Genomic DNA, 27186 nt, shown 5'->3' with positions numbered 1-27186 from the left:
GAGCAGGGCCAGCACAGGGAGAAACATCCAGAAACACAAACTGAGCTGTGAAAGAGCTGCCTCCAACCTCCAGCCCTGAAGCTGGCATTGAGCTGAGAGCAAAAAGCAAGAGTTTCCTGGACTAGAGAAAATAAACCAGGAGTCTGTACTATATTCTTAAATATGGTTTAATACTCTTCTCCATTTCTGTACATCACAACACCAAGATATCACTGCTTGGGATCTCTCTGCAGAGGCTATATAGTATGCAAAGGCTAGGATCTCCCACCCCCACTGAGTGTGTTTGCATGTGTAAGTGTAATACATATCAGTATATATTGATATACACATCAATATATAATGCAATATATATCACTGAAGAGAACACATTGATTAAAGAAATACAAAAATTTGGCATCATTTCCAAACTTAAATAGTAAAAATAAAAACTACAAAAAGGAGCTGCATACCCTAATGTATCATGTGAAACAACAAGCAGTATATTCAAAAATGTAAATTTACAACCAATTTTTGTGGTCTTGTCATGTCACATTAGACCCATTTACAATGGCAAAATCCAGAACATACTGCTGTGAGGGCCAGGGCTGTGCTCAGCCCTGAGCAGACCCAGCCCCATCTCCCGGGAGAGATTCCAGCTTGGATGTGAGGACGGCAGCGAAGCCGCCGGCCAGGGTAGGGACCAGGGGGACAAATGGTATTGCTCACAAGGACAGGAATTTTGGACCTCAAACAACAGTGTGGCAGAAATTTGAAGAGAAGCTCCCTCTGTTCAAGTGAACCAGGACAAGAGGCAAAGGTTTGCAGCTGGAACAGGAGCTGCTCCTGAGGGAAGCACCGGGAGCAATGCTGGGAGAGCCCCCAGGGAGGGAGCAGGACCTGAGCTGTGTCACTGGGCACAGTGCCACTGCTCCCCTGGGACAGGACGTGAGCTGTGTCACTGGGCACAGTGCCACTGCTCCCCTGGGACAGGACCTGAGCTGTGCCACTGGGCACAGTGCCACTGCTCCCCTGGGATAGGACCTGCCCTTGAGCCACTGCTCCCCTGGCCTGCACAGCCCCTGACCCCCAGAGTGTCACCAGCAGGCTGGACACACCCCAAGGATGAGCTCCCTGATCTATGGATGCTCTGTGGAACAGGCAGGACACAAAGCCTGGGCAGTCTGGGACCATCCAGAGGTGATCCTTTGCCTCCTGAAGGGCACATCCCCACAGGACAGACACTTCTGGGAGTTGGGTGTTCCCAGGGCTGTGCCAGTGCTCCACGAATCAGAATCAAATATTCCACACTCCCAGCACTAATTCAGCCTTCACTCCACTGACTCAGTATTCCTGTCAAACACCCACTTCCATTTAAGACCTGTGGGCTCAAATTCACATAATCAAGGAAACCTTACGCAGTCCTAAAGCAAAAAGAAAAACTTACTGAGGAACAAAAAGCCAAGTGTACCTTACTTCACTGAAATCTCATGTTTATTTTTGTCAAGACTGAAAAAAAAATAAATTCCTGAAGGCTGCACTGCTCAAATCCAAATTAAGCCCAAGACTTCAGCAGCATTTTCATTGCAATCCATGAAGTGCATTTCCTAGTTTGTAAGAGCAGTGTTTCTGCAAATAGATTAAAGCACGTTCGGCTGGTGAGCCTCCCCAAACCATCAGAATTTGCAAGCCACATGTAATGAACCAGCACTCAGGTCAGTGCCTCCTCAAGCTTTTGAAGAGAATTATGGCTCCAACCTCGTTCCATTTCTTCTGCAGGCTAAGCTGAGAATGCCATGTAAATGGGTCACGGCGCTGCCAAATGCAGCAATTGATTTCTCCAATCAAAGTATAAAGAAACAAACCAGTAGGATCTTACTTCTATTAATTTTGGAAGGAAGAGGTTTACAGCAGTTAATGTATCATGAAGGTTAAAAAAATCATTTCCATAAAATACAAGAGCAACCAATTTCACCATTGAGTAAAAGTAAAAACTGGGATTCTTTTTAAATTAGTCCAAAGTGGCATATCGGAACTTAGTAGTTTGCTGCTGTACTGACACTATGACAAATCAAAGTGTAGGGTTTTGCTTTCTTAAATCCAAATGCTCGTGGATCAAGTTCTGGAAATGTTCCAATACTAAGGCAGGGATCAGTTGTGTTTTCCACCATGAGTTTGCTCCTTGGGTTGGATGCTGGAGGGGCGAGGCACGTGTTGCCGGACCCAGCTCGACTACCTAGTAGTCATCAAGGTCAAAAAATTCATCGTCTCCTCCTTGGTATTCCATGCCCTGGAAGTCCACCCGGTACCGCAAGATACCTGCCAAAGAAACAGCCTTTAGCTTCCCCAGGCACAGCTCCCCAGCCTGCTCCCACAGCTTCCCACTCATATCCAGCTCAGGCCTGGCAGCAGACAGGCAGCTGCACTGAGAAATGCCACAGGGAATTCAGCGCCCCAAGGAAGCTGCCCAGCCTGGCCAGCTTTCTCCTGGAAACGCTGAGCCTGTTCTGGGGCTGCATCTCCACAAAACACCAGTGGCACATCACTGCTCCCAGTGGCACTGCTCAGATCCAGCCTGGCAGTAAAATCCAGAGGGCAGCTGGCACTGCAGCTACTTTTACAATGCAGTAAAAGCAGGATTTAGGATCTGTCTCTTCCTATCCCAAACACCAACCCAGGGCTCTGGAAATCCTGTATCCCTGGAATCATTTACTGAGGTGAAGGAGATTTTCAAGGACATTTCCTTTCCAGCCTACAGAGCATGGGAGCAAAGAGGATCCCACCATGCAATGAGGCTGGACCTGGCAGGAAATAAGAGACTCCTGGAATTACAAACCCTGAAACTTAGAAACCTTGCTCCTTATGGAGCCAAACAATCCCAGGTTCTTTCCTCCTGACTGGTGCTCTCTGTACCCTAGAAATTCCCCTTTACAATGCCCTTCTCCCTGACTCACATCCACCAGAGCTGAGCCCAGCCAGTGGCACAGCATTGTCTGGAACCCCTGCCCAGGCAGGATGTGCAGCTCCCCCTGGCACTGCTGTGGCTCCCCCTGCCCAGGACTGGTCAGACTGGCACAGGAGCCACCTGCACCTCTGCCAGGCGTGGCTGATGCCCAGTGAGCTCCAGAGCAGGACTGGCTCCCAGAGGCCTCACTGCTCCACAGGATGGACTAAAAACACTTTTCTTTTGAAAAGAAGCAGAAGATCAAGGAGCAAAGTACAGAAAGGCTCCGAGAGAAGAGCAACAGCTCCAAGTGCTTCAGGAACAGGGCTGGGGGTTGTCAGAGCTCCCAGGGCAGAACAGGGGCTGCCACCAAGCCCCTGTGCAGACAGAGCCAGGGCCCTCCTGAGCTCCAGCAGCTGCACAGGGCAACAGCCCAGCCCTGAGCCCTGCACAGGACACAGGCATTGAGGAACACAGCTGGCAAGTGACAGGGCCCAACATGGATCACCATCCTGCTGGACAGGGAATGAATCCACCCTGGTGAACACAACTGTTTCTAAAACTGGTTTCAAGACTGCCAGGAATAAGATTAATCCCACTCATGTTGGCACCAGATTATCAAACCAACCACTATACAAAACAAACACATTTTCCTCTTGCAGTTTACCTCCAATTCCTCCAAATCCTTTCACAAATTGGGATCCTTCTTGTGATTTGTCTGTAACAATTTCCAATGTTGCTCCAAATTTCTTGTAGTTGTTTGCAAACCACTCCAGGAGGGGCATACTTTCTATGAGTTCATGTTCCTGCCCAGTCTGTGGAGACATTGGAAGGGAAAAATAAATAATAAAGCCCTGTTACAGTCACTGTGTGTTCAGTACTGAGAAAATCCCCTCCCAAATTGGCTCCATGGCTTTGTCAGCTGTAGCAGGGACAGCAGCCCTCACAGGGCTCCCTCCACAGGGACATTCCTGGGGGAAGGCATTCCTGGCACAACTGCACCAGGGAAGGGCAGGCACAACCAGCAGCTCCTGGTGCTACAAAATTAATCACTGACAGGTTTTTGGCCCTCTAATAGGACATTTAGTGCAGAAGCAGGAGAAAAACTGCCTTGATTCTTCTGCTCCAGTGTCACTCCATGCTACATCTCAGCTTCACTGCTCATTCAGACTTGCTCTGCCCCCTCATCCAGCAGGCCCTGTTCTCAGGCAGGAACACTGATCCATGAAAGCACAGAGCCAAAAGGCACCATTTTCTAAGCAGGAAGTGCAGTGATTATTGTGAAACAGAAGCACCTCACTGCAGGTAACGCTGCAAACCCTCCATGCACAGCAGGGATTGGCAGTCCTCCCTCCAGGAGGGAATACAGCTGGAAATGGCCCCCAGGCACAACCCAAGTGGGACAGATCCCCACCCTTTGGCAAGGGACACTTTTTCCCAGTTTATTCTGCAAAGTAATACAGACCCCTGGTCCACAAGGGCTGTTTGACCTGCACAGGCAGGAAACTCAAGCAGCAAATGACAGTTCCAGGTGTCAAATGCATCCCCCAAAGCAGACACTCCCTTGGCACCTGATCCAGGTCACCATTCCTGACCTCACAGTGGTTCTGCACAACCAAATCAGTGCCAGAAAGCAGGAAGTGATGGTTCTGGGGCCTTGCCTGCATGGTGGCTACCAAACCCTTGGAGGTGATGGTTTGGTGGTGCTCAAAGATTGACACTGCCCATTTACACAACCTTGGCATTGGCAGCAGGGAAGACTGGAGAAAAGCAGGGGTAGGATCCAAGGGGTTACACAGGAAGAGCCACAGGTTCCTGCCCTGAGGTGTCACTGAGTGCCAGAAGGTCACTGTGCTCAGGTGCTTGGGACAAACTTAGCCCAGATGTCCAGAGCTCTGCACCAACACACTGAGAACAAAGCCAGAAGCCCCAAAGCTGAAATACCTCCTTGTCTGTGAAGTGGGATTTATCCTTCTCTTGCTCTGGTGTCAAATACAGGATCTTCTCCTCTAAAAAGGGAGGAAAAAATGATAATATTAGTTTGGCTAAGGCTACAAGATGCAGTTTAAAGACAGCAGGAGACTGAGCACAGCCAGCAGCTACAACACAGAGGGTCTGGGCACCACCACTGCCTTCCTTCCTCTCCAAAGCTCTGTGAGCAACCCCACAGGGCACAGCAGCACAGAGCAGCTGCAGAGCCAACACAGAGAGGGACAGGTCCTGCTGCAGGCCCAGCAATTGTGTTTCTGGACACAAGGTCACCTCAGTCTCCCCTCTGGTACCACACTCCCTAAGCTGGAAGGAGGTTCCAGGCTGGCCCTGGGACCAAGTGCCCCCCTGGCACTGCAATTCCCTCTGTGCACTGGAACCCTGCTTGTTCCAGCTTTTCCCCCAGAGGCTGGGAAACCTGCAAAGTAACAGAGCCCTGCACAACATCCCTGTGGTCAGACATCCTCAGGGAGCTCCTCCAGCCAACCCATCCCAGCGAGGCACCTCAGGTGTCAAACCCTGAGAGCTCCCATGTCCCAGAGCACCACGTACCCTCCGTGCCTTGGCAGTGCAGGACGTATCTCATGATATCCAGGTTTTCATAGACTATCAGGATCTCTACTGCTCCCATTTCCAAAGCTTTTAGTGTATCTTCCACACCAAAGCAGTACTTGCCCGTGTCCTGGCTGATCTCATCGAAGTATCGTCCTGCAGGGCACACAGAGCCTGCCATGAGCACTCAGCACAGCACACACACTTCAAACAAGCTGCATTTGAGTGCAAGAAACTGAGAAGCAGCTGCCACCAGAAGCCTGGAACTAAGGGGGATCTCTGATGGAAGGAGAGAGAAGGTCCAAGAATTCTGGTGTGGAAAAAGAAACCAACCAAACCCCATCCCCCCATACCAGCACTTGAGGTGTGCAGGTGGTAAAAAGAACCATTGCAAGTGCCACTCTCAGCCAGCATGGCAGGGCTGGGGCAGCACAAGGGCACTGCCAGGAGGGTGAGAGCAAGAGCAGCACCTGTGCCACACACCTGGTTCAGGAGGAGGCTGCAGTGCATCACTTACCTATTAGCTTTTTCTCTTGGATGAATTTCACATTGGAGAGGACCTCAGTTGACAACTCAATTGCTTGATTGAAGCCATTTTCTCCTCCATATGAAATATCAACTAGTTTGAGCACTTTGGATTGCAACCGCTGAACAAGAGAAGGAGGAGACAGGAAATGGTGAATCCAGCCCAGAGCAGGGCTGTCACACTCCTCACCCTGCCATGGGAGTCACTGCTCTCATTACTGCACTTCACCTGAGGCACCTCTGAATGCACAGTACTGAACCACAGTTTTCAGGCAACAGGACCAGGATCAGGTTTACTGGAGTTCAATTCCAGTAAAACTTCTGCTTTAGATTTGGGAGCACAAAGAATGTGAATGCCAGTTCCAAACCAGGGAGGACAGATTTCTTATCAGCCCTTTTTCAAGAACAGGAGCTCTCAGCTCCTTGCAGGAGGTATCAGGAATGGGAGACTTCTTTGGATACATCACATTTTTAGTTTGGATCAAATCTCTTCAGAGGCCAGAGTTACATTCCTCTGCTACAATGACTGCTTCACCACTGACACTCAGACATGATGTTTGCTCAGAACAGGCCACTCACCTGATCAAACATGTCGGACTGACTGAGCTCAGTTTTGAAGTCGGCCGAGCCAGCGAGGACGAGCCCGGCCACGTTGACCTTGTCCCCGGAGATGAAGAGCTGCACGGCCGTCTCGGCCACCTTGCGCACGTAGTTGTGCCTCTTCTCCATGCGCAGGCGGGCGAAGCGCAGGGCAGACTGACCTCCTCTGCCTGCAGGGAGGGACAGGGCAGCATGGGGGACCCACTGCACGCCAGCAGCATCCTCAGGACACAGCTGGCACGGAATAACCACAGCCGAGGGCAGCTGCAGCCTCCTGAATTCAGTTTGCCATGAGCCGAGGCAAGGGCTGCCATGGAACACTCAGAGAATAGAGGGTTCATTCCCACCAGGAGATTTTTCTCCACAGAGGAAAATATTTCTTTTCTTTCTATAAAGACTCGTAACTCTGAAGAAATTGAACATCTGAGCGCATCTTCTCTCCCTGTACCTTCAAGAGAAGCCATCTCCTTTGTACACTGCTTCAAACGCTGCTGACGCAGCACAGCCCAGCAGTCTCTGCTGCACAGCCTCACCAGAGGCAGTGTTTTTGTTTCATTTTGTCCCATCCCACTCTACAAAGGACAGTGGGCCAGGAGTAACCAGCAGACAATTTGCTGAACTCATCAGTGGCTGGCTACAACACAGCAGCACAGAGTGGAACTCGAATTTTCCTTGCTCTATGAGGCCCCGTGCTTCCCGCAGAGAGCAGCTCGCTGCTCCTCCCTGTGGGGTGCACACAGCACCAGCACATCAAACCATAACGACCCCACTGAGTGGGATTGCTGATTGTGCTATGAATACTTAGTTACAACTGTCCCAAAGCCAAAGAAAGGGTCAAACGCAGCAAGAAATAAAAAGTGCCACTTCTGAGATCAACTGAATATTACTGTGATTCATTAATTCTGACAGAAGGCTCAGACTGGAGGCTTTGCTGTCAGATTCCAAGGGAGCACAAATTTGAGCAGAGCTAAACCCCCACAGGCCAAGTTCCCCTTTCCACCCTCACATCCCAGCCCAGGACAGAGCCAGCCCAGTGTGTTACCGTGCTTCTTTGGAAGATCCACAGTGAATTTGTGCAGCACTTCCCGTGTGTTTCCCTGCAGCGTCCCGAACAGGGCCCCGCTCCCATCTATTACAATGAAGCCAAACTTGCTGTCGTCAGAGAGCAGCGCCGTGAGGGCCTGGAACAGACACAGCCATGAGGGAAGGCCAGGACAGCACAGCCCCAGCAGTCCCAGCTCACAGCTGCTCATGGCTGTATTGTCATTAATAAAGTGGAGAAAAACCGGCACATTCAGGAGCTGTAACTATTCCAGATCACTGCAGAATCCCAGGATTGTTTGGGCTGGAAGAGACCTTAAAGACCTTCCCCTGCCATCCCAGGCTGCTCCAAGCCCCAGTGTCCAGCCTGGCCTTGGGCACTGCCAAGGATCCAGGGGCAGCCCCAGCTGCTCTGGGCACCCTGTGCCAGGGCCTGCCCACCCTCACAGAGAGGTATTCCTTCCATACATAATCCCATCCCATACAACACTGTCAAGAGCACAGAAGAAACTCACGTTTAAATTTGATCACAATTTCCCAGCTTTGCCAGCTCCCCACCTGAGGTCACGGGCAGGTGTGACAGCAAAACTCTGGAGATGGGCTGTGGAGAGTGTGAAGTGAAATGGATCCCACCTGTCTGAGGCTGCCTCACCTCTCTGGCTAGCACAACTGGAGCAGTAATTCTCCTGGCATTCCAACCAGGAAAGCAGAACTTGCTCAGTTCATTGTTGGTTCAGTTTTGTAGTCCAAAGCATTGACACAGCCTCCCTACCACCACTACTGGTCTGCTGCACCTGCTGACTTCAAGTTCCACAGGCAGAATGATGAAATAAATCTACAGTGGCTGTAGCAAATTCAGCCTTACAGAGCACAAGGAACAGCAGCAATAATAGTCCTGTGCATAACTGGCTGTGGAGAAGACAGCCAGAACATTTGCTGCAAAATGAAGTTATCCTTCAATTTTCCTCCCTTTAAAAAAAGCAGCTGACTATTTCTCATAAGGTCATTTAAGTTGCCCAACCAAAGCACAGAGTAGTATCAAGGTTTTTGAGTTCACTTTGCCCAAGCATCCAAACTCTGCACTCCTTTCTCAAGGCAGTCTCTCAGCTGCTGCTCCCTCAGGGGCTGTCTGAGTGGGCAGAAACATCCAGCACACACACACACTCCTGCTCACTTACACATGCCCAAAAAAGCAATAGCCAGAATCCTCTTTCTGGCTGGCAAAACCACATCAGTAGGATGGGGAACTTGTCAAAACTCCAGATTGCTTGAAGTCACCAGTTTAACACTGAAAGTGATGGTGCTGGGTTACTGCACGGGACCTCAAGCTGCCTGCAGGGCTGTCAGCCTGATTACTGGGCTGAACTGAAAGGATAAAACCCATCAGTCATCCTCTTCCAAAATCCACACAACCCAGGATGCAGCTCTCTAGCTTAGAAGAAACAGGGGCTAAGGTTTAATGAAATCTCCTGGCCAAAGTTAATATTCTGTATAAATTCCTCAGCAGTGGGATGAATGAGAGGAGGAAGTGGCATTTTACACTGCAATCTCTTGAACTGGGACCGAGCCAAGCAAAACGTGTGACTGGAATGAATGCTCCAGCCAAGGTATCAGAGTAAGTCATTGTAAATCCTACCCCTCAGACACACATCAGGGCTCACAGCCCCCTGGGGGAGTTATTTCAGTTTCACACAGGCAATAAAAGATCTAGAAGATATCTTATCAGATGCTCTTGCCAGACAGCACATGACTAAAGCTCTGATTTCTTGATTTCCTCTTATTTTCATACAGTAGCAATGATCAGTGATTCCCTGGTCAGCTCTGGCAGCAATTGCACTGTTTGACCTGTCAAGCACCAAGGGACCATTGCCTTTGTTCTGCTCCTTCAGCCTGGACTGAGCTCCCTCTCTGCAGCTGTAGCCCAAAGGTGAAGAGCAGCCCTTCCTCCCCACCTTTCCAGGGAAGCTGTGGGTGCCCGAGCAGCTGCCCCTGCTCTCAGCTCAGGGGTTCAAGGCTCTACAGCCAGAGAGGGGGCAAAGGCAGAGCTCAGAGCTCACAGCCCCCAGCAGGCTGCTCCAGCCCCAGCAGTGCAGGCAATCCCCAGGGCAATAACCCCACAACCCCAGCCAGGGAGAGCACAGAGCCCGTGCAGGGAGGGGCTGGCAGTGATCCCATCATCAGGAGCAGCAATTCCCACAAATTCCCCTCAGGTCACTGCCACTCGTGGTGAGCAGTGCCACACACCAGCACCAGTGGACTTGCAGCTGCTCCTGGGAACAGCCTGCTGGGCACTTCTATATGGAATCAGTGCCCTGAGGCACAGGAGACCAAATGAATCCATCTCCTGCCAGGGCAGGAGGAAACCCAGCACCCTCCCACTGCCCACAGCAGCAGGGACAAACACTTCCCTGGGCATGGCATCCTGGCTCTCTACTGAATTCTCTAATTTCCTTCTTGCTTTCACTCATCTATGGACACAGGGACCCAGCAGAACTCCAGACCTGTGCCTGTGCACAGGTTTTTATTCCTGGGAGATCAAAGGCATGTTGGGATTTCATCCTTTGTGGGGAGACAGAACAGTAGGGATGGACCTCACCTGTACAATAAGCACACCTTTCCCTGCTGTACTCCTGCCCTCTGGAAGCTACTTATGGATCAAATCTCCACAGACCCACAAAGACAAGCAGAACTACATCACTGGAGGGCCTGCCAAGCCCTGTCAGATGGGTCTGACAACAGGCAGTTAAGTCTCAGGCCATACATTTATCATGGGAAACATCAAGGATGTGAGGGGCACTGCAAACATTGAGACCTCTGCACCTGCCAGAGCCAAAATAGTCTCAGAGGCAATACACTGACTGCTGTAATCCACATTTCTTTCAAAATGCCTCAAACCATTCATTTAACTTAATTAGATGTTGGATAAAAATAATCCCACTTCCCCCCAGACAGATTAGGCACATGCCAGTTCTCCATCAAGGCTCTCAGTTAACACATCTGATAGCAAGACTGGCAACACTGATATTATCTTGGCAGTATTTTAAAGCCTGACTTGGAATAGTATCTATGGGCCTCTGTGGTTAAGAAAAAACCCAGCCTTCCTCCAGTTACAGAGAGGAGCTCCTGTCTGTGGGTTACACAGACTCAGGGGTGGGAGGAGCTGGGCAGTCCCTCAGCTCCTTCCAGCGGGCATTCCTCATCTCTGGCAGTCCCAAGCCATCCAGAGCCCTCCCCAGGGCATGTTCCTGCTGTTCTTGTGGCTCAAGCACAGCAAGGCTGTGCCCAGACCTTGGCTCCTGCCATGGGGGAGTCCTTACCTCCGTGTGGAATTTGTTGTCACACAAATACAACGACGTATTGATTGGTTTGAAAGGTTCAAAGTCAATGTTGACTTTCTTCTCTTTTCCTTCTTCTGTCACAATTGTTCCACAGTAAACAACCAGACCATTTGGAGGTACTACAAACAACACAATGCAGGTTTAGATCACTAAGGAATGTGACAAGCTGAACTCATCAAAAACTGACTGCCAGCGCCCCTTGAGACTCATAGCAGAATGAAATTCAAGATCCCAAACTTTTCATTTTCCCTTTTCCCCACCTCATTCCCACCCAGGTCTCTACAATGGGAAACAAACTCATTTAGTGCACCTGTAGCAGACATGCAGCCTCTTAAAGCCATGAGTTTGCAAGCTCACACCCCCCAGAGAAAGGCTGAGCAGCCCCTGAAGCTCTGCTGGTCCCCATACAGGGATTTGCAGAGTGCCCATCCCAGGGAAGGCCACAGGCCAGGGCAAAAACAGTAACAATGAACTCTCCCAGGCTCATCTGAGATGGCCTGGGTCTGTTCCCCCCAGAATGATGGCAGCTGCTCAATGCCATGCTTAAGGCACACAGAAGTTTCTGCTTGACAGAAAATTACTACTTTAACACAAATGAACTATTGCAGAATATCCAGCTCTTAAGCCTGGCCAAGTTTAGCACAGTCATCACTAACAGAATCATGACCCCACTCCTTTAAGACAAGGACCACCTTACTACTCTAGTCCCAAAGTCCACCCCTGAAGTAGCCATCCAAGGGCAACATACCTGGAATATCAGTGCAAAACAGCAGCACAGGCCAACAGATTTGATTAGCAGAAAACTGCATAGTGCAGGAACTTAAGGCTGCTTCCAAGAAAGGGAAGTGTGCCAGCATCCATACAAGCTAGAAGTTACCTTTGTTATAGAGTTTCAGTCTTTGCTGTACAGATGTAATGGCTCCCAGTACTGAAAGGCGATTCACTCTGGACTTTATGTTGGAGGCAGTGCCAAACTCGTCCGCTAACATTTTTGCCACTCGCGAGATCTGGTCTTTGGGGGGAATGATCAACGAGATCATGCTGGTACCATTGCTGGGGAGGGAAAAAAGGGATGTGAGCAGGCAGCAAAGCAACAAGCACCCTCACACCATAGCCCATGAACACAGTTCTCTCCTCCCTCCCCCAAGGACGCTTCTTCACCGTCACTGGTGTAATTCCCCTTCTGCTGGACAACAATGGGAGAGGAAAGAAAACAAAACCAAAACAGGCTCTTCTTCAGTGCTCAGCCTCTACCAAGCAAGTCCTCCAAAAGCTGCTTTTTCACTCTAGGGCACTACATGGGAAGAAAGAACACATGTGCAGACCAAGGGCTGCACAGACCAGGGGCTGTGAGCAGAAGGAATGGAAGCAGCTCCCAGCAGAGATTATTTAAAACAATGCAGCCACATACTTCATGGACATCTTAGAGCCCATTTAATTTGTTCTCAGACAGCTGGAGCACTAAGCAGCCCAAGTGCTTTCTTAACTCGTTGTTTTCCTCAGATTAATACAGAAAACTGAACTGGAAGGATCCCTTTGTCACAGTGAGTATTTTCTGCTTTCCCACTATCACTTTTCTCCCCAGAGCAGCTCATCAGCCCTGGCAGCTGCTTTAACTGAACTGTGCTAAGCACACACTGCTGCTTCACCAGCACCAACCCCAGGCACAGAGTCAGAAGATAACACCCCACAAATCACAGGACAGGCTTAAATTAAAGGAAAATAAGTTTGATATTCATTTTTCCTAGGGCTTTGGGGTGGGTCTTGCAGAAATCTTAATCCCCAAAGCTGCCTTGTGGTTTAAATCCACCCAAAGCCAAAAGGAAAATTGGGGAAGCTCCCATCTGCCTTCCAGCAGGTACCTCCCATTTGCCATTGAAGTATCCCAGATGTCTGAAGTGCTGCCTCTGCATTGTCTCAGATTTAACCCAGACCTCATGCTTCCCATTAGAGTAATGGCATAAAAATCAAATCCCTCATCGTATCCTCCAGTTCTCTCAAGGGCAAACCAGCTAAGCTCTGTGAAAAAGCCTTTTCTCAGGATTCTGAGTCAGAGCACCAACAAAGTGCTTTTCAGACATCAGACTCCAGGGTTTTGCTCTTTTACATTTCTTATGGAAGGAGCCTACCCCAGCCCCTGCTCGCTGCTGTTTCAGGCTGTCACATACCAGTGTCCTGCTGAAGTGTTTGGGCTACAGAGGCAGCAGGGAAGTGCTTTAAAAAGCATCACTTCATTAGCTTCTTTACACAAGTTGTACAGCCCTCTCCCAAAGATCCTCAATCCAGGCCAAGTTGAAATGGAGGCTGGTAGGTCAAATAAGTCCTTGACCTTAAAGACAACTAATTGGTTTTAATATCTGAGCTCCCCATACACACCAGTGGAAGTCACAAAGCCACTCTGGCCTGTGTTATTCCCAGGAGGAGCTCTGAGCCATGCTGGCAGCTCTCAGGCTTCCAGGTCACCCCAGCCAAGAATACTCCACAGCCCAGTCAATTAAAGCAGTTCCCCACCCAGTGAATGGCACCAGCCTTGGGGACAGATAATGGCTATCATTCCCAGCAGGCTCCTTTGAGCAAGAGGCTGATCAGAACTAAAGCAACTCTTCCCCACTTCTGTGCAAGTAGCACTCCTGAGTTATCTTCTCCTCTCAAAGAAGAAAGTCTTACAACTTCCCAGAGATTAGAAAGCTCTGCCCATCACACCTAACTTCCTGCATCCCCTAGGGGCATCCCAGTGGGGCAGGTGGGAGTGGGACTGTTACACCCCTTGGGCACTCCATGGCTCTCCTGCTAGGAAGAGATTACATACAATTTTTCCTGAATTGAGGAGAGAGGGGAAAGAGCAGGGAGCAAGTCCTGTCACAAGCTGTCTGGAAGAAGAGCCCAATGTCCCCACCTATAAACCCCTTGCAGGAATTTGCAGAGAGCAATAAGGCCCCCCCTTGAGCCTCCTTTTCTCCAAGCTGAGCCCCTCCAGATCCCTCAGCTGTTCCTCACAGGACTGACTCTCCAGATGCTTCCCCAGCTTTGTGAACAATACGGAGGAAGGCTGGGTGTGCACTCCCAAGAGCAATTCCTCAGTAAAAAGTCATTTGAAAGGCTCCCTTCAGTTTTCAAATGCAAGCCACCCCCCCTCAGACGCCAGCCCCGGGCCTTGTGCTGTGTGCCAGTGCCCCAGAGACACTGGTGCCAGCACAGAGCACCCACTGGATCCTACACACAGCTTGGGGACAGATACTCATCCACCAGGCAGGGTCACAGCACTGCTCCTCAGGGATATCCCACCCGAGGTAACAGAGTGGCCTTCACAAGCCTTGGTGATTCATTACTGCAAACAAACAAATTTAAAGGGTCTCAGAGGATGCACTCCCCTCATTTAAATCTCCAACTAGTTCAACACAGCACAGTACTGTGCCTGGGCCAATCCTTCAGCAAATTCCAGTCTGGATTTGTATCCAAAAGCACCTTCCACTACCAACATCAAGTGCACTTCTCAGGTTTGGCATGCTTCACCACTATTTACACAGTCAGAGCTATTTCAGGCTCTAACCAATTCCTGAAGAATCCAGCAAAACAGCTGGCATGCAGCTTGCCACAGGAGCAACCTCCCAGGCTGCTGGAAGCCTGGAGCACAAGGAACCAGCCAGCTTGTCACCATGTCCCCATGCACCCAGCACTCCAAGGGATCACTAAACAAGCAAACAACCAAAGACTGAGACCAGCAAGACACCACTGAAGCAGATGGGCACCAGCACTCACGGTGGCTGCAGAACTCCCTCACACGCTGCCAACACCTCGTTACCCGACCATGCAAGAGCAGCTTTCCTCTTTCAAAGCAAGCTTGTACCTGTCTGTGACCCTAATGCAGTATGGCAGGGTCTAAAAAACCCTGTGGTGCATCTACTAAACCCACCCCAAGGAGACAAAATGCAGCAAAGAGTTTCTAAGAAAGCTGCTGTTCAAAAACACTCAGAAAAAAATAGGTTATTCTGCAGAATAAGGTAATTTCCAAGTCTGCTCTGGGTCTTTGTAGCCTCAAAAAAATAAAAGGTTTTCTGCAAATCCCACCCTGTCCCCTCCGGAGCTGAGGGCTCCAGAGAACACTTACCTGGGAATGAGGTAAGGAATTTCCCCATAACCATCCTAAGGCCTCCCAAAAGGGGGCACAGCTGCACCACACACCTGCTATGGGACACAACCAAGTGATCTAGTGAGATCAGAGGCACTGCTCACACTGGCAGCTCGGGGTCAGAGGTGCCAGGAGCTGGGTCTGCCCTGCATCCCCCACAGCATTCCTGAAGGAAGCATGGACCCCATGCCAGGCTATATCCCGATTTCACAGCACTGCTGAGGTTTCCCCTGCTCAGCACACCCAAGTTCCACCAGAAAAGCTGGGAGCTGATGCTTTTGGACCAAGCCAAGCCAGGGGCTTGCTGAGCTCCAGGCAGTTGCTGTCCCTGTTCTGGCCAAAGAGCTGCCAGTGCCATCCAAGGGCGGGATGCTCGAGATGTTTGTGATGGAGGGAAGCAGCACCCCAGCCCACAGGCCAGCACCACAAGTGCCACTGCTCAGGGGACAGGGGCAGAGGAAACAATCAGGAGCATGAGGGGCACCAGCCCACACATTCCAAAGAACCAAGGAAGCAGTTCTGCCAGCTCTGGAGAGGCAGAAGGCCCGCACTGTCTGCACTGCTCATGGTGCCAGCCCTGCCAGGAACGGGCAGTTAGCTCAGATTTAGCAGCACCTGCCGTGAGCAGCATTAGGTATCTCCAGGAGAGAGGACAAGGATCAAAGCTCCAACTTTCCCACACCATAGCAGGTGAGCTCTAGCTTTCTCCCACAGTGTGCTGGAGGCCTGTTTGAGGAAAGAGGAGAAGGAAAAACAAGCACATTTCTCTCTTGGGAGACAGCAAGTTCCTCAGAAAATCAAGGCTTGTGGATAGGACAGCCTTTCTGTTATTAAAACTCCGATGTTGCTACAGTTGGAATTTCAGACAACTGTGCCACCAAACAGCTTTCCCAGACACACAGAGAGACCTCAGAGCAACTGCTGACAAGTGATCACAGCGAGTGGCCGTGTGGGCAGCGCTGAATCACCACCAACCCAGTCCCCAGAGCTGCAGGGGAGCTGTGCCACTCCTGCAAGCAGCTGCTGTGGCACCCAAGCAGCTCCTGCCAGGAGAGGAGGGATGGCCCAGGAGCCCTCCCTGCTGTGTGTGCAGGCCAGGAGCACGGCTGGGTCCCTTCCAGGAGCAGGAATGGCCCAGAGGATGCTGGCACCAGCTGGGTCCCTGCTCCCTGCCCACGCCACGCTCAGTACAAGCAGTGGGGCCCTCTGTGGATGTGCTCTGTGCTCCAGCACGAGGGAGGCACCAGAGCAGGAGCCAAGAGCACAAAGCAGGCACTGCACCCTCCTGGGATGGGCTGCCACATGCACCCGGGGCTGCTTTCCATGACAGCTGCCAGAGGGGCCTCCTGCTCTGGGTGGCCATCTCCACCTGCAGGGCTTTGTCACCATGTTCCTACCATCCTGCCACCAGAAGGAACAGCTGAGCAGATCCTTAGACCTTCAGTTTTCAGCTGGCACTAGACAGCAATGTAGTGGTTTTCCAAAAGGCTCCTACCACCTTACACAGTGCTGTGCCACTGAAATGGGTCGTGCAGTGCCACACCCCAAACCAGCAGCAGCCAGCACAGCTCCCCTCCAGCAGGCAGACAACCACAGCACTCTGAGGAGGAGCAGTCAATCAACCTGGCTCCTGCAATTTGGGCTATGAGCTGGCACGGGAGAGCATTAATTTCACAGCCTGCTATATAAATAGCAGTGACTGGCCTGCCCTGTGCTATCAGAGAAGACCTGACAAACAGCAGCTGAGCTGTAGCTGTTCCACAGTGAAACATTTCACACTAACAGCACACTGTGGAATGTGGGATACAGAGGCAAGGGAGGGCAGTCATTCCCTAGGACTCAAAATGGGCTTATTTTTACAGGGCACAGCTTCATGAGCATCCTGCTCTCCCCAGGAACCAAGGGCAGCACCAGGCCTGTGTGTGACTGCCAGAGACTGGCAGGAGCACAGAGCCAGCAGCTCCCAGATAATCTGATCCCAACCACATTCCACAGCCAGGAAGCTTTCTATGAAACAACTGTTGCCACACACTGCTCCAAGCCATGGTACCTTCCCCAGGTAACCTCTGCTGCTCTCCATCCAGGACTGTGCATCAACATATCCCAAGGAGCCCAAGATGCCTGGACAGCCAAGGCTACCCAAGTTATGTGGTGGCTAAAGCAGTTCCACGTGCAGCCAGCTGCAAGGCAGATGCCAGCAATATCACTGCAATCCAAGGCAGATGCCAGCAATATCACGGCAATCCAAGGCAGAACTCCATCAGGCACATCCCAGAGGTGCCAAAGAGCTGCTCCTGAACCAACACCCACAGTGCTGCAGGCACGTGGCACTTCAGTGAAGGACTACATTCAGGGCACACAAAATCAGTGATGTGAAGAAAGAATATTTGAGGGTTTTTCATGCTGTACCTGAGCAGAGATGTTGAATGGAGTGCTATAAAAAGGAAGTGTCCTTTGGTACAGGCAAGTACAAAATTGCTGGTTTGGGTTCCCTTACAACACCCAGGCCATCAGACACTCCCCACTCATCCTGCCCTGAGTGCAAGAGCACTGAGCTTGCCAGAGGGAAGTGCTACACACACTCCTGAAACTTATGAATTATGGCTGTGAAACAAACAGGTCACAGCTGCACCCATTAAAGACTTAATGTCTTTTAATAAGACAAAGCCTTCATCAAACAGAGTGGATCAAGTCCACTTGAGATGCCAAATCTGGAGAGACAACAGCAGATGAAAGAGCTGCACAACTTTTCCTGGAAAACCTGCTAGGAAAGAGCAGGGAATCTCCAGAGTCCAGGATCCCTCAGAGGCCACATCACCTGGAAGCCAAAGACTGCACAGTCTGTAAGATATCAGTTGAATGCTCTGCAATAAACCCAGCAAACACCCTCAGCCTAACTGCTGCTTGGAGGCACCAGGGTTTTGTGATGCCTCCACCAGAAGCAGATGAACTCCCCCTCCCTGCTCAGCCCATGGGCTCCGAGCACATGGAGCAGGACACAAGCACTGCACAGACACCCAGCCAGAGCACACAGCACTGGGGAGCTCAGTGGGACCCACCACAACCCCTCTGAGGTTTAATGTGGAGCTGAGCCAAAAGCCATGCAGAACTTTGTACAGCACAATTTCAGCAGGAACCTCACAATCCCCCAGAGGCATCCTGCATTTCACCCCAGCGTGCAGCAGAGCTCTGGATCATCTCCTAAAAGGCAACATGAATACAAGTCATTCCTCAAAGGCTTCCATGTCATCCAAAGAAGGGTTTGAAGGTATGGAAGGGACCAGTTCCCAAGCAAAAGTAAGGCAGAGTTCACCTCTCTGGATCCACTGACACCTCAGAAGCAGAGAAAAAGGACAAGATGGGGGCAGGGTGGGTATGAGGAGAGGATTTGCAGAGTCAGGAGACCAAGTAATTAATTCTTCAGGAATCCTTTTCAGCATAAGCATGTATTGGAGAAACTGAGCCCCACCCCCCCCTCCACTGAACTGAAGAAACACCCCAGACACTGAATTCTTCCATCAGCCTCTGAATGCCACCTCTCCCCTGGACAAAGGAAAACCACTTAACTGCACAGCATGAGACCATGCAGCTATTCCACCATGGCTCACACAATGCCAGGCTCTCCTGCTGTAGTCCTGCTCCAAAGCCCACAACAGGAATCCTATACATCATTCTCCTCTAATGCTGGCAGACTGGATAGAAAAAGCACTTCATGTAACCAGAACCAGCTTGAAGCAGACACTCACACTGGCCTGGAAAGGTATCCTGCCCTCCTACCCTCACCCACCACCTTTTCAGAGACGAAAGGCCTCCAGATGCCAACCAGGCTCTGAGTGCCAGTCAAGGAGAAAAGCACCCAGCCAGAACCCACCCTGGAAAACACAAGTGAGCCTCATTTCCTCAGTGCACGTCTGGCTCCAGCAGCCAGGGAAAGCTTCCCACAGGGAGGCAGCAAATGGCTGCACAGCAAAGGAGCAGAGCAAGCCTGGCCACAGCCTGAGCAAGGGTCAGGTGAGGCAGTGCTGCCCCCTGAGCCGCCGCCTGCCAGGAGCTGCCTCCTGAGCCCAGCCTCCCTCACTGCCAGGACACAGAGGAGGTGAGACAAGAATCAGGTCACGGACTCCTGCTCCTGCACACAGCACAGCCTGGCAGCTCTCCTGTGGCTGAGGCTGCACAGGTAGCAGGTGATAGCGAGCCCTTGGCCCCTGGGCCACCACACACCAGCTGCCAGAGGGACATGTCAGCAGCTCTGTCCCCAGAGCCAGACTGGGGCTGGCTCTGATACTGCTGCTCAGGCCACTGCCAGCACCCCCGTCCCTGCAGCTCCAGGAGCAGATCCCAATTTCATCCCAAGCACTGAATCAACACAAGTGCATCCTGCACACCCCTTGGAGAAGGTGAATCAATGCCTCTCCAAAATCCTTGGATCAAAGGCAACACACCACAAAACATAATTGCACAGGCATGTTTTGAATAGGCCTTATTGGCTGCATCTGACCTCATGCAGAAAGCCCGGATGCCCAATTACTGGGAAGTGGAACAGACATTTCTGCACTTCAGACATTTGTGACTCACTGGGAGGCTCAGTTTTGCCACAGCTCCCCTGCTCTCCCTCCTCCTTCTCCAATTATTAATGCTCCAAGTTTAAAAGACTTGTTGCATTATGCTAATGGGCCATTTGGGTACAAGATGTCCACTGAGGGACTGAAACAAATCCAGATTTGCTTATTAAGATGCTAATGCCCCAGAGCTACATGGGAATAGGTGGCTAACAGGAGGGAAAAGAAATCCAGTTGCCACAAAGCCAAAAAAGTCTGTCCTCTTTTGAGGTGCTTGTTCCCATCTCCTACCACGTCATTCCTCAGGGGCTCATTCATTAGCTCGATGTGAATGATGATCTGTGCATGAATCACACTGCTCACTAATGATTCACACAGTTGTAAAAGAGGTACCAGGCTGCTGAACAGCCACAGGCTGTCAGACACTCGCTGGAGTTCTGATCTGGAGCCACTTTTCCAGCTCAGGTCCTCCTCAGCCACCTGCTAGTGAGCTCTCTCCAAACAGCACTTCCTAATTGTCACTGCACTACAAAAGGAACAGGTACAGCAGGCAGGTGAGAGCCCAGAAAATGTTTTACAACCATTAGACTGAGGCAACCAGCAGGATGTCAACAACCCTTTGGACATTGTCCCTGGCTTCAGCTTCCCTGGCTCCTCTTCTGACCTGGCACAGCTTTCTCAGACCTCCCACCCTGAGCACCACTGAAACACGAGACACTGCTTAGTCCTGAGAGGTCTGATCAGTCCTGCCTATAAGAAATCCACATGCAGCTTCTACCCCAGCACTGTGGACACTGGCAGCCTGAAGAGGTCCAACAGAGCAGGGAAATGGTGTGGAAGCAGCTGCTGTTCATCCCACGTGGTTTCCTGCCACAGTGCCCTCAGCTCTCCCTTCTGCTCTGGACTGTTTCTATTCCAGCCTCTCTGCAAACACCTCCTCCCTCTCCTCACACAGCAGAAGCAAAGGCACTATTAGCATCATAGCCTCTGCCTCTCACAGAAACATGACCTCCTTTAGGAACTCCCCCTGCCATAGGCAGGATGAGAAAGCACAGCTTGGAGGAAGCAATCTGCCTTGGGTAGGAACTTAAACCACAACCTCTTCCCTGAACACGCCACACTAAGGTCAGATCACCAAGTCAAAGCAGAAAACTCACTGTCAGTAAGGCTCAATTCCTGCACACCCACCTGCTCCTCCAGCCCTTGTCCCACCCGTGCCTCACATTTCCCAGTGTGACAGCCCAGCTCAATTCCAGCTGGAGCAGGACCTTTCTGCAAGAGAGGGCCACTGGAGACACCAGCTCACAGGAGAGATCCTCAAGCCTCTCCCATGACTGGCACTGGCACAACATAACAGAGCTGCAACCTAAATACCACAGCACGAGTTGGAAAGCCAAGGACCACCTTGGTGTGGCTCTGCCCTTCCCAGATGCCCTGGCTCACCCAGGCCTGGGGCAAGGCCTCCATCATAACCCCCATCCTAAGGTGAAAGCTGCAGAAACAGCTCCTGTATCAACAGTTAAACTGCCCCAGAGCTCAGGCCTGAGGCACAACCACAACAACAAACAGATCCTGATAAAGAAGGCAGGGAGAGAGATCTGCTGCCAGGCTGGGAGCAGGGGAGGGAGCCCCTGGACTGACACATCTCTGGCAGTCAGGCAGACACTAGTCAGTGCTGACAGATCTCACCAAATGCTCCTCCTGGTGTGTGACACCCCCTGAGCCAAGAGAGCTGCTCTGGTACCTGCCTGGGCATGGTGGTGGTGTCACCCTAAATCTGCTGTGCTGTGTCTTGTATGGAGCAGGAGAATCCACGCTGGAGTTAACCCAGCTACAATACTGTCCCATAGTTATCCCAGCACAATTCCACCTTCAGCACCACCAGCAGAATAATCCACTCACAGGAGAGTGTTGCAGGAGCTCTGCCTAGTCTAGGTGAGAAATACAGCTCACTCAGGCAGCACGAGAGAATGCCAGCACCATGGCTTCCCAGGACTTTGTTCAAAAGAAACTGGGAACAAGGCAAGGCAGTACAGGAGATAGCTGTCACTGACCCCTGTGATCCCCTGACTGCCTCCAGCAGTGGAGCTGCTGCAGCTCTGCCCACAGTGCTGTTAACTCACAGCCAGGTGGGCTCTCAAGCCACTTCTGGAAAAGGCCCACCATCCTCACAGTGGAACAGGTTAAGACTGCCTTATCCCCCAGAAGCATCAGGCTGTCCAAGCCATCTTAGCCCTGCCAAGCTGCCTGCTCCCAGAGCAGCACCATCCCAGCATATCCCAGAACAAGGTGTTGAGAAGTCCAGCCTCCTGGTCCTGTTCCACAAGGCTGGGAAACAGCAGCAGCTTGAACCTAATTCCAAGATTGGACTTTCCCATCAGGACCAGCAAGACTCCAGACAGACTGCAAGAGAACCCATCTGCAAATGATGTGGGCAAATCTTTTCTGTCTAAGCAACAGGTGAGTTTGTTCACCCTCTAGCAGAACTATATTCCATTTTCCAGGATCTCAAGCAGAACTTTGTCTCTCTTTGCAGAAGAGAAAGGCCCCTGTCCTTCATGGTGACTTTGTTTCTCTCCTTTTCTGCTTCTCCCATATAGCAGATGGAAATCTCAACATGGCAGAATCCAAACCCAGGCAGGAACTGCAACACTTTGCTTTCCTCCCAAGACTCTGGAGACACCAAGATGTCCCCTTCTCTTGCCATTTCTCCCTCCTCCAGCTTTGAAACATTTCTTCCAGTTACAACCAGAATAAGTTACTTGTTCAGACTTTGTTTCTGCATTTGCCCTGTTTGACCCACCTTCCAGAGCACATCATTTGGAAAATGTTCTTCCCCACACCAGCCTCAGTTGTGTTTGCACTCAGTGCCTTCAGTGACACCTCAATCTTCACCTCCTCTTTTCCTGTTCCAGTAAAATAACCAACAAGGGCTTCTGCCCCCAACAGAGCAAGCTCAGGACAGGGGAGATGTCTCCAGAGAGCACGTTCCTCAAAGTTTTCCCATTGTAAGGGAGCTCCACACCCTGCACTCTCACCTGGGGTCTGGAAGCCTGGGAGGTGTCAGTACCATCTGCAAGCAGAGATGTTTGCAGAGGAAAGCATTTCTAAGATATGGAGAAGTTTCCAAACATGATTCCAATGTGACATCTCAGGTCCTCTCCCAGCAAAGAGACTGCTTGTTGTTGCTGATACTTGATTTTGCCAAGCATTTACAGCTTAGATTAGCAGAAAACCCTGCCCATAGCCCAGCTAACTATTCAAAACTGCACAGACCAAAGGAACAAAGAGGGATTGTCAATTTAGCACTGACACTGAAAAACTGCATGAAGCAACAGCAGAAAAGCCCCGAGAGAGGAGAAGAAAGGAAAACACAGTGGCTAATGCTGCTTCTACTTGGGCTGCAGCAGCCCCACAGAGAAAGACACAGCTGCAGTTTCTGGGGGGCCCAGTGTTTCTCCAAATCTATTCTACAAAACTGAACTGTGTACTGAAAGCAAAATGAATCCCTCAGTAGGGGAGAAGTAGAGATGTTGGATCTAAGTCTGAGCACTTCAAGCTCTCAGAGATGCATGACAAGGTTAAACTTCTGACAAGGCCACAACTGCCCTATCAGGAGCCTTTTACTCCCATCTTCTTCTGGCCACAAAGGTTAATTGCCTGCAGTGCTGAACTGGTCCCTCTGCTCCTCCTCACACCCTGTGAGAGCCCAGCTACCCCCCTCCACCTCACCAAATCAGAAACACCAACTCAGCCACTCTGTACAGGATCACACAGTTTGTAACTCAGCTTTGGAGAGCTGGAAGGAGATAACTTCTGGTTTAGGAAGCAAGACACAGATAACAGCTCCTTCTAGTCCCTGTCAGCAGAGACAGGGCTTTGAGGTGGGGTTAGGGAGTTCAAAATTATTTTTCATTGTTTTGAACTGACAGATTCTTTCCATAGAGATCAGTGAGAAAGCCAGATTTCCTTAGCAGGGCTGGGAAAACAACACAGGGCATTCCCACTAGGATGTTACCTCCAGGTATGAGAGGCAGACCTATCCCTGCTGGCCTCCAGCTGATCAGCTTCTGGGAAAGCTGAGGTTTTAATCTTTCCCCTGGGTGCTGTGACCAAGCACTGCCCCTTTCCTCATCAATCCCATAAAGGCACTTCCTCGCCCTCCTGCTCACTTGACTTTTGTTAACACCCTGCAGACTCCACTGAGATTTTACCACATGAGCTGGATCAGAGCAGAGGTGCCCCAACCACCACATGCCAAGGGAATGTCTAACTCCAGCTTCCTCCATTTCCCGTCCTTTGATCCCCTGCAGGAACAGCCAGCACACGAAACTGGGACACTGCTGCTGGGTCACTAATGGAGCACATGAGTAAGGGAAGGTGGGGACGCCTTCCCAGCAAGGCCCTGGCCCTCCACATCACCCTGCTGGAAGGCTTTGCCCTCTAACCCACCCCAGAACAGGTCTTCCTACTGCACAGGAAGAGGAAGTGACTCTTCCAAAGGCCGGAAAAGCCTGTTCCACTGCCCCACACCTCCTGTGCCGGGGAGCCTGAGCCTGCTGGGGGCTGAGGCTGCAGCACCTCTTCTCCTCACTGCACCCAAACCAGGATAATTTGGGCTAGGCCTCCCTGGAAGACACCAAATCAGCATCACCTTGCTCAGATTAGACTTGCTGGCACCAGTACCGCCTTCCTCAGGAGCTGCTTTAGCAGCTGGCAGAGATTAAATTAAGGGACAGCAGCATCACCACCTCCAGGAGATGTGCTGGATCCAGGGGGCACAGCTAAACCTCCTACACAGATCTGACTGTGCCTGTGGCACCTCTACTGCACAGCAGAGCTGTTCCAGGGATCACTGGAAGAGGGAAGACAGGGCAGACACCTGGGCTGTGGCCCCAGGAAGCTGACACCACAAGAGACACCTGCCCTTCAGCCTCCCAGGAGCATTCCAACAGCTGCTGGGACCTTCTCTGCAGCACTCACCTATCCCAAACAACACAAGAGCTGACACTGAAATGGGCACAGCTCGAACCAGGGAGAGACAAAACTCCAACTCCACATTTCCAAAACCCACCCAGGCTCCCTAAGAGCTCTTGCACAAAGCTCCAGCGGATGCCTGGAGCTTCCTGAGCCCTTTCAGCTTCCCAGGACCCCTGTGAGCACAGCCCGTGCTGCCCACACCACGCACAGGCCCAGCCCAGTGATCAGCTGGGGCAGCCAAAGTCCAGTGTGCCACAGGGAAGGGCAGCCCAGGCTCCCCACTCCCTTCTCCCCCCCACCACCCCTGCACAGCTGCATCATGAGTCAGAGTAAAACACATTCAGGACGACCTGTGACTTGGGATCCCCTCCTGCCTGGGTTAGTTTTCAGCTGAACGACTGCACAGAGCAAGCACCAGCACTAAGGACATGGCAAGACAGCAGCTCAGCCTCTGCCAGCTGGCCCCAGGCTTTTGGGGTGGCCCCAGAACGATGCCAGTGCTGCCCCAGCTACAGCAACACCTGTTCAGGTGAGCCTGTGGAAACTGGAGCCACAAGGGTGGCTAAGGAGTGACCCCTCATTTTTATTTTACCAGGCTGTCTGCCGAGACACACTTTCTTTGCTATTTTACAGCCCCAGAACCTTGAAGTCTTGCAATTCCTCAGGCCCAAGAGGGTTCCCAAACGATGGAACCAGCCACTGCCAAGCTGCCCCCTCAAACAGGCACTTCTGGCATGGGGCAGGCTGCAGGAACAGATATTCTGGGGGGACAAAAAAGATTAAAGTGCAAGGATTAAAGGGGGATTAGAGACTTTAAATTTCCCACTGTCCAAACTTTGGAAGAGCTTACTTTCAGGGAAATGGAGCTGAGCACCTCTGCTGGGAGTGGAAGGGTTGAGAAAGATCAAACAACTGTCGGTAAGGAAAGCACTGAGTAAGTGCTGCCTCAGCCCCTGCCTCCCGGCCCTTACCCCGCCGCCCTCCCCGGCCCAGCCGGTCCCTTGGGAGCGGCCCAAGGCTGCACGGGGGACAGCGGAGCGTCTCCTCCGGCTGGAATCCGCCTTTCGCCGGTGCCAGCTGGCACGGGGCAGCCGGACGGGCCGGGCACCGGGGACACGCACCTGTGCCACCCCCGCCGGGGCCGGGGGGAACCGCCCCGCCCGGGGCCGGGTGCGGGAGCAGCTACGGGGCCGCGCCGGGGCCGGCGGAGCCCCGGGCAGCCGCGGCCCTTTTCCCTTTTCCCGTGCGGGAAGCGCGGCCACGCTTCCACTCGGCCCTGCCCTCCCGACCCCGGCCCGCCCTCCCCGCCGCCCCCCCGGGCCCGAGCGGCCGCCGGGTCCCACGCGGCCGCACAAAAGGGCCCCGGGGCCGGGCAGGGGCGGCCGGGCCGGGGCTGCGCCTCCCGTCCCCCCGCGCCGGGCGGGCCCGGGCAGCGCCCCGGCCGCGGCCCCGCTCCAGCCGGGACACCCGGAGCTCCGGGGCGGCGGCCCCGCGGGCCCGGCGCTCACCCGCGGGCCGCCTCCAGGCTCTTGATGAGCTTCTTGATCTTCCAGATCTCCACGTTGCGGTCGGCAGCGCTGGGATCGTCCGCCATCTTCTCCCTCCTCCTCCTCCTCCTCCTCCTCCTCCTCCTCCCGCGGCGGCAGGCGCTGCGGCGGGCGCGGCGGCGCGGGGCGGGCGGGCGGTGCGGAGCGGGGCGCTGGGGCCGGGTGTGTCCCGGGCGGTGCCGGTGCCGGTCGGGCCCCGCCGCTCGGTGCCCGCTCCCCCCGGCGCGCGGCGCTGACGTCGCACGCGGTGCTCGCGCTCCCCCGCGCCGCGCACCATGTGTTGCAATCGCCTCACATGGGGGCCCTTGACGTCACTTCCGGGGGGAGCCGGCAGCGGGGCGCCGCGCCATTGGCCGACGCCCCTCCCCGAGCGCGCGCGAGGCATTGTGGGGCGTGTAGTCCGGAGACCGCCTGGCGGGGCGGGAGCGCGCGCGCGCGTCTCGCGAGAACTGCGCAGAAAGGCCCGCGCGCGCTTAAAGGGCCCGTGAGGGGCGGCGGGGCCGGGGCGGGGCCCGCACTGAGCGGGGACTGAGGGGGACACGGCGCGGGAATAGCCCCAGGGACGGACACTCCACAGCCTCCCTGCACCATCTCCTCACGGCCGCGCACGCCGCCCCCGGGGGAATCGGCCACCCCTGGGGGCTTTGTGTCACCGGAGAGCTCGCACTGACCCCCCCCCCCCCCGCCTCCAAGTCACGGACGGCCAAGTTCATCAATGCCCGCAAGGGAGAGGCCTCCGGGCTATGGCCCCCAGGCAGTGCCCAGCCCGTCTCACTGTCCCCTCATCCAGCGCACAGTGCCCGGCTCTGCCCAAAAGGATTCCAGCAGGGGAAAGGGCAGAACCTCGCTGAAGCCCGGAGAGGAAACGGCCTCTGCTGTGCACTCACCCATGCAGGGGCTGCTCCACTGTGGGAGGCAAGCACACGGGTCAGACACAACTTCCCTTTAATGACCCCACACTGACAATTCCTGACGATTCCACACATGCTGGCCCACCTCTGTCCCC

General features: G+C 52.7%; 1 protein-coding gene across 1 annotated transcript; it reads right to left on the bottom strand.

Annotated features, from left to right (window-relative positions):
• Window positions 1–149: 149 nt before the first annotated feature.
• ETF1 (eukaryotic translation termination factor 1) lies at window positions 150–26452 on the bottom strand. Its single transcript, XM_054642651.2, has 10 exons — window positions 26142–26452; window positions 11843–12018; window positions 10945–11084; window positions 7629–7767; window positions 6566–6756; window positions 5979–6108; window positions 5462–5617; window positions 4865–4929; window positions 3588–3735; window positions 150–2295 (listed from the first exon to the last, which is right to left on the bottom strand). The coding sequence occupies exons 1-10, from the start codon at window positions 26225–26227 to the stop codon at window positions 2213–2215; spliced, it is 1314 nt and encodes a 437-aa protein (XP_054498626.1). The 5' UTR covers window positions 26228–26452; the 3' UTR covers window positions 150–2212.
• Window positions 26453–27186: the final 734 nt, after the last annotated feature.

Source organism: Agelaius phoeniceus, chromosome 15, assembly GCF_051311805.1.
Source record: "Agelaius phoeniceus isolate bAgePho1 chromosome 15, bAgePho1.hap1, whole genome shotgun sequence".
Classification (NCBI taxonomy): domain Eukaryota; kingdom Metazoa; phylum Chordata; class Aves; order Passeriformes; family Icteridae; genus Agelaius; species Agelaius phoeniceus.
Note: the sequence above shows the minus strand (reverse complement) of the source record. Positions and strands in the feature narration are given on the sequence as shown.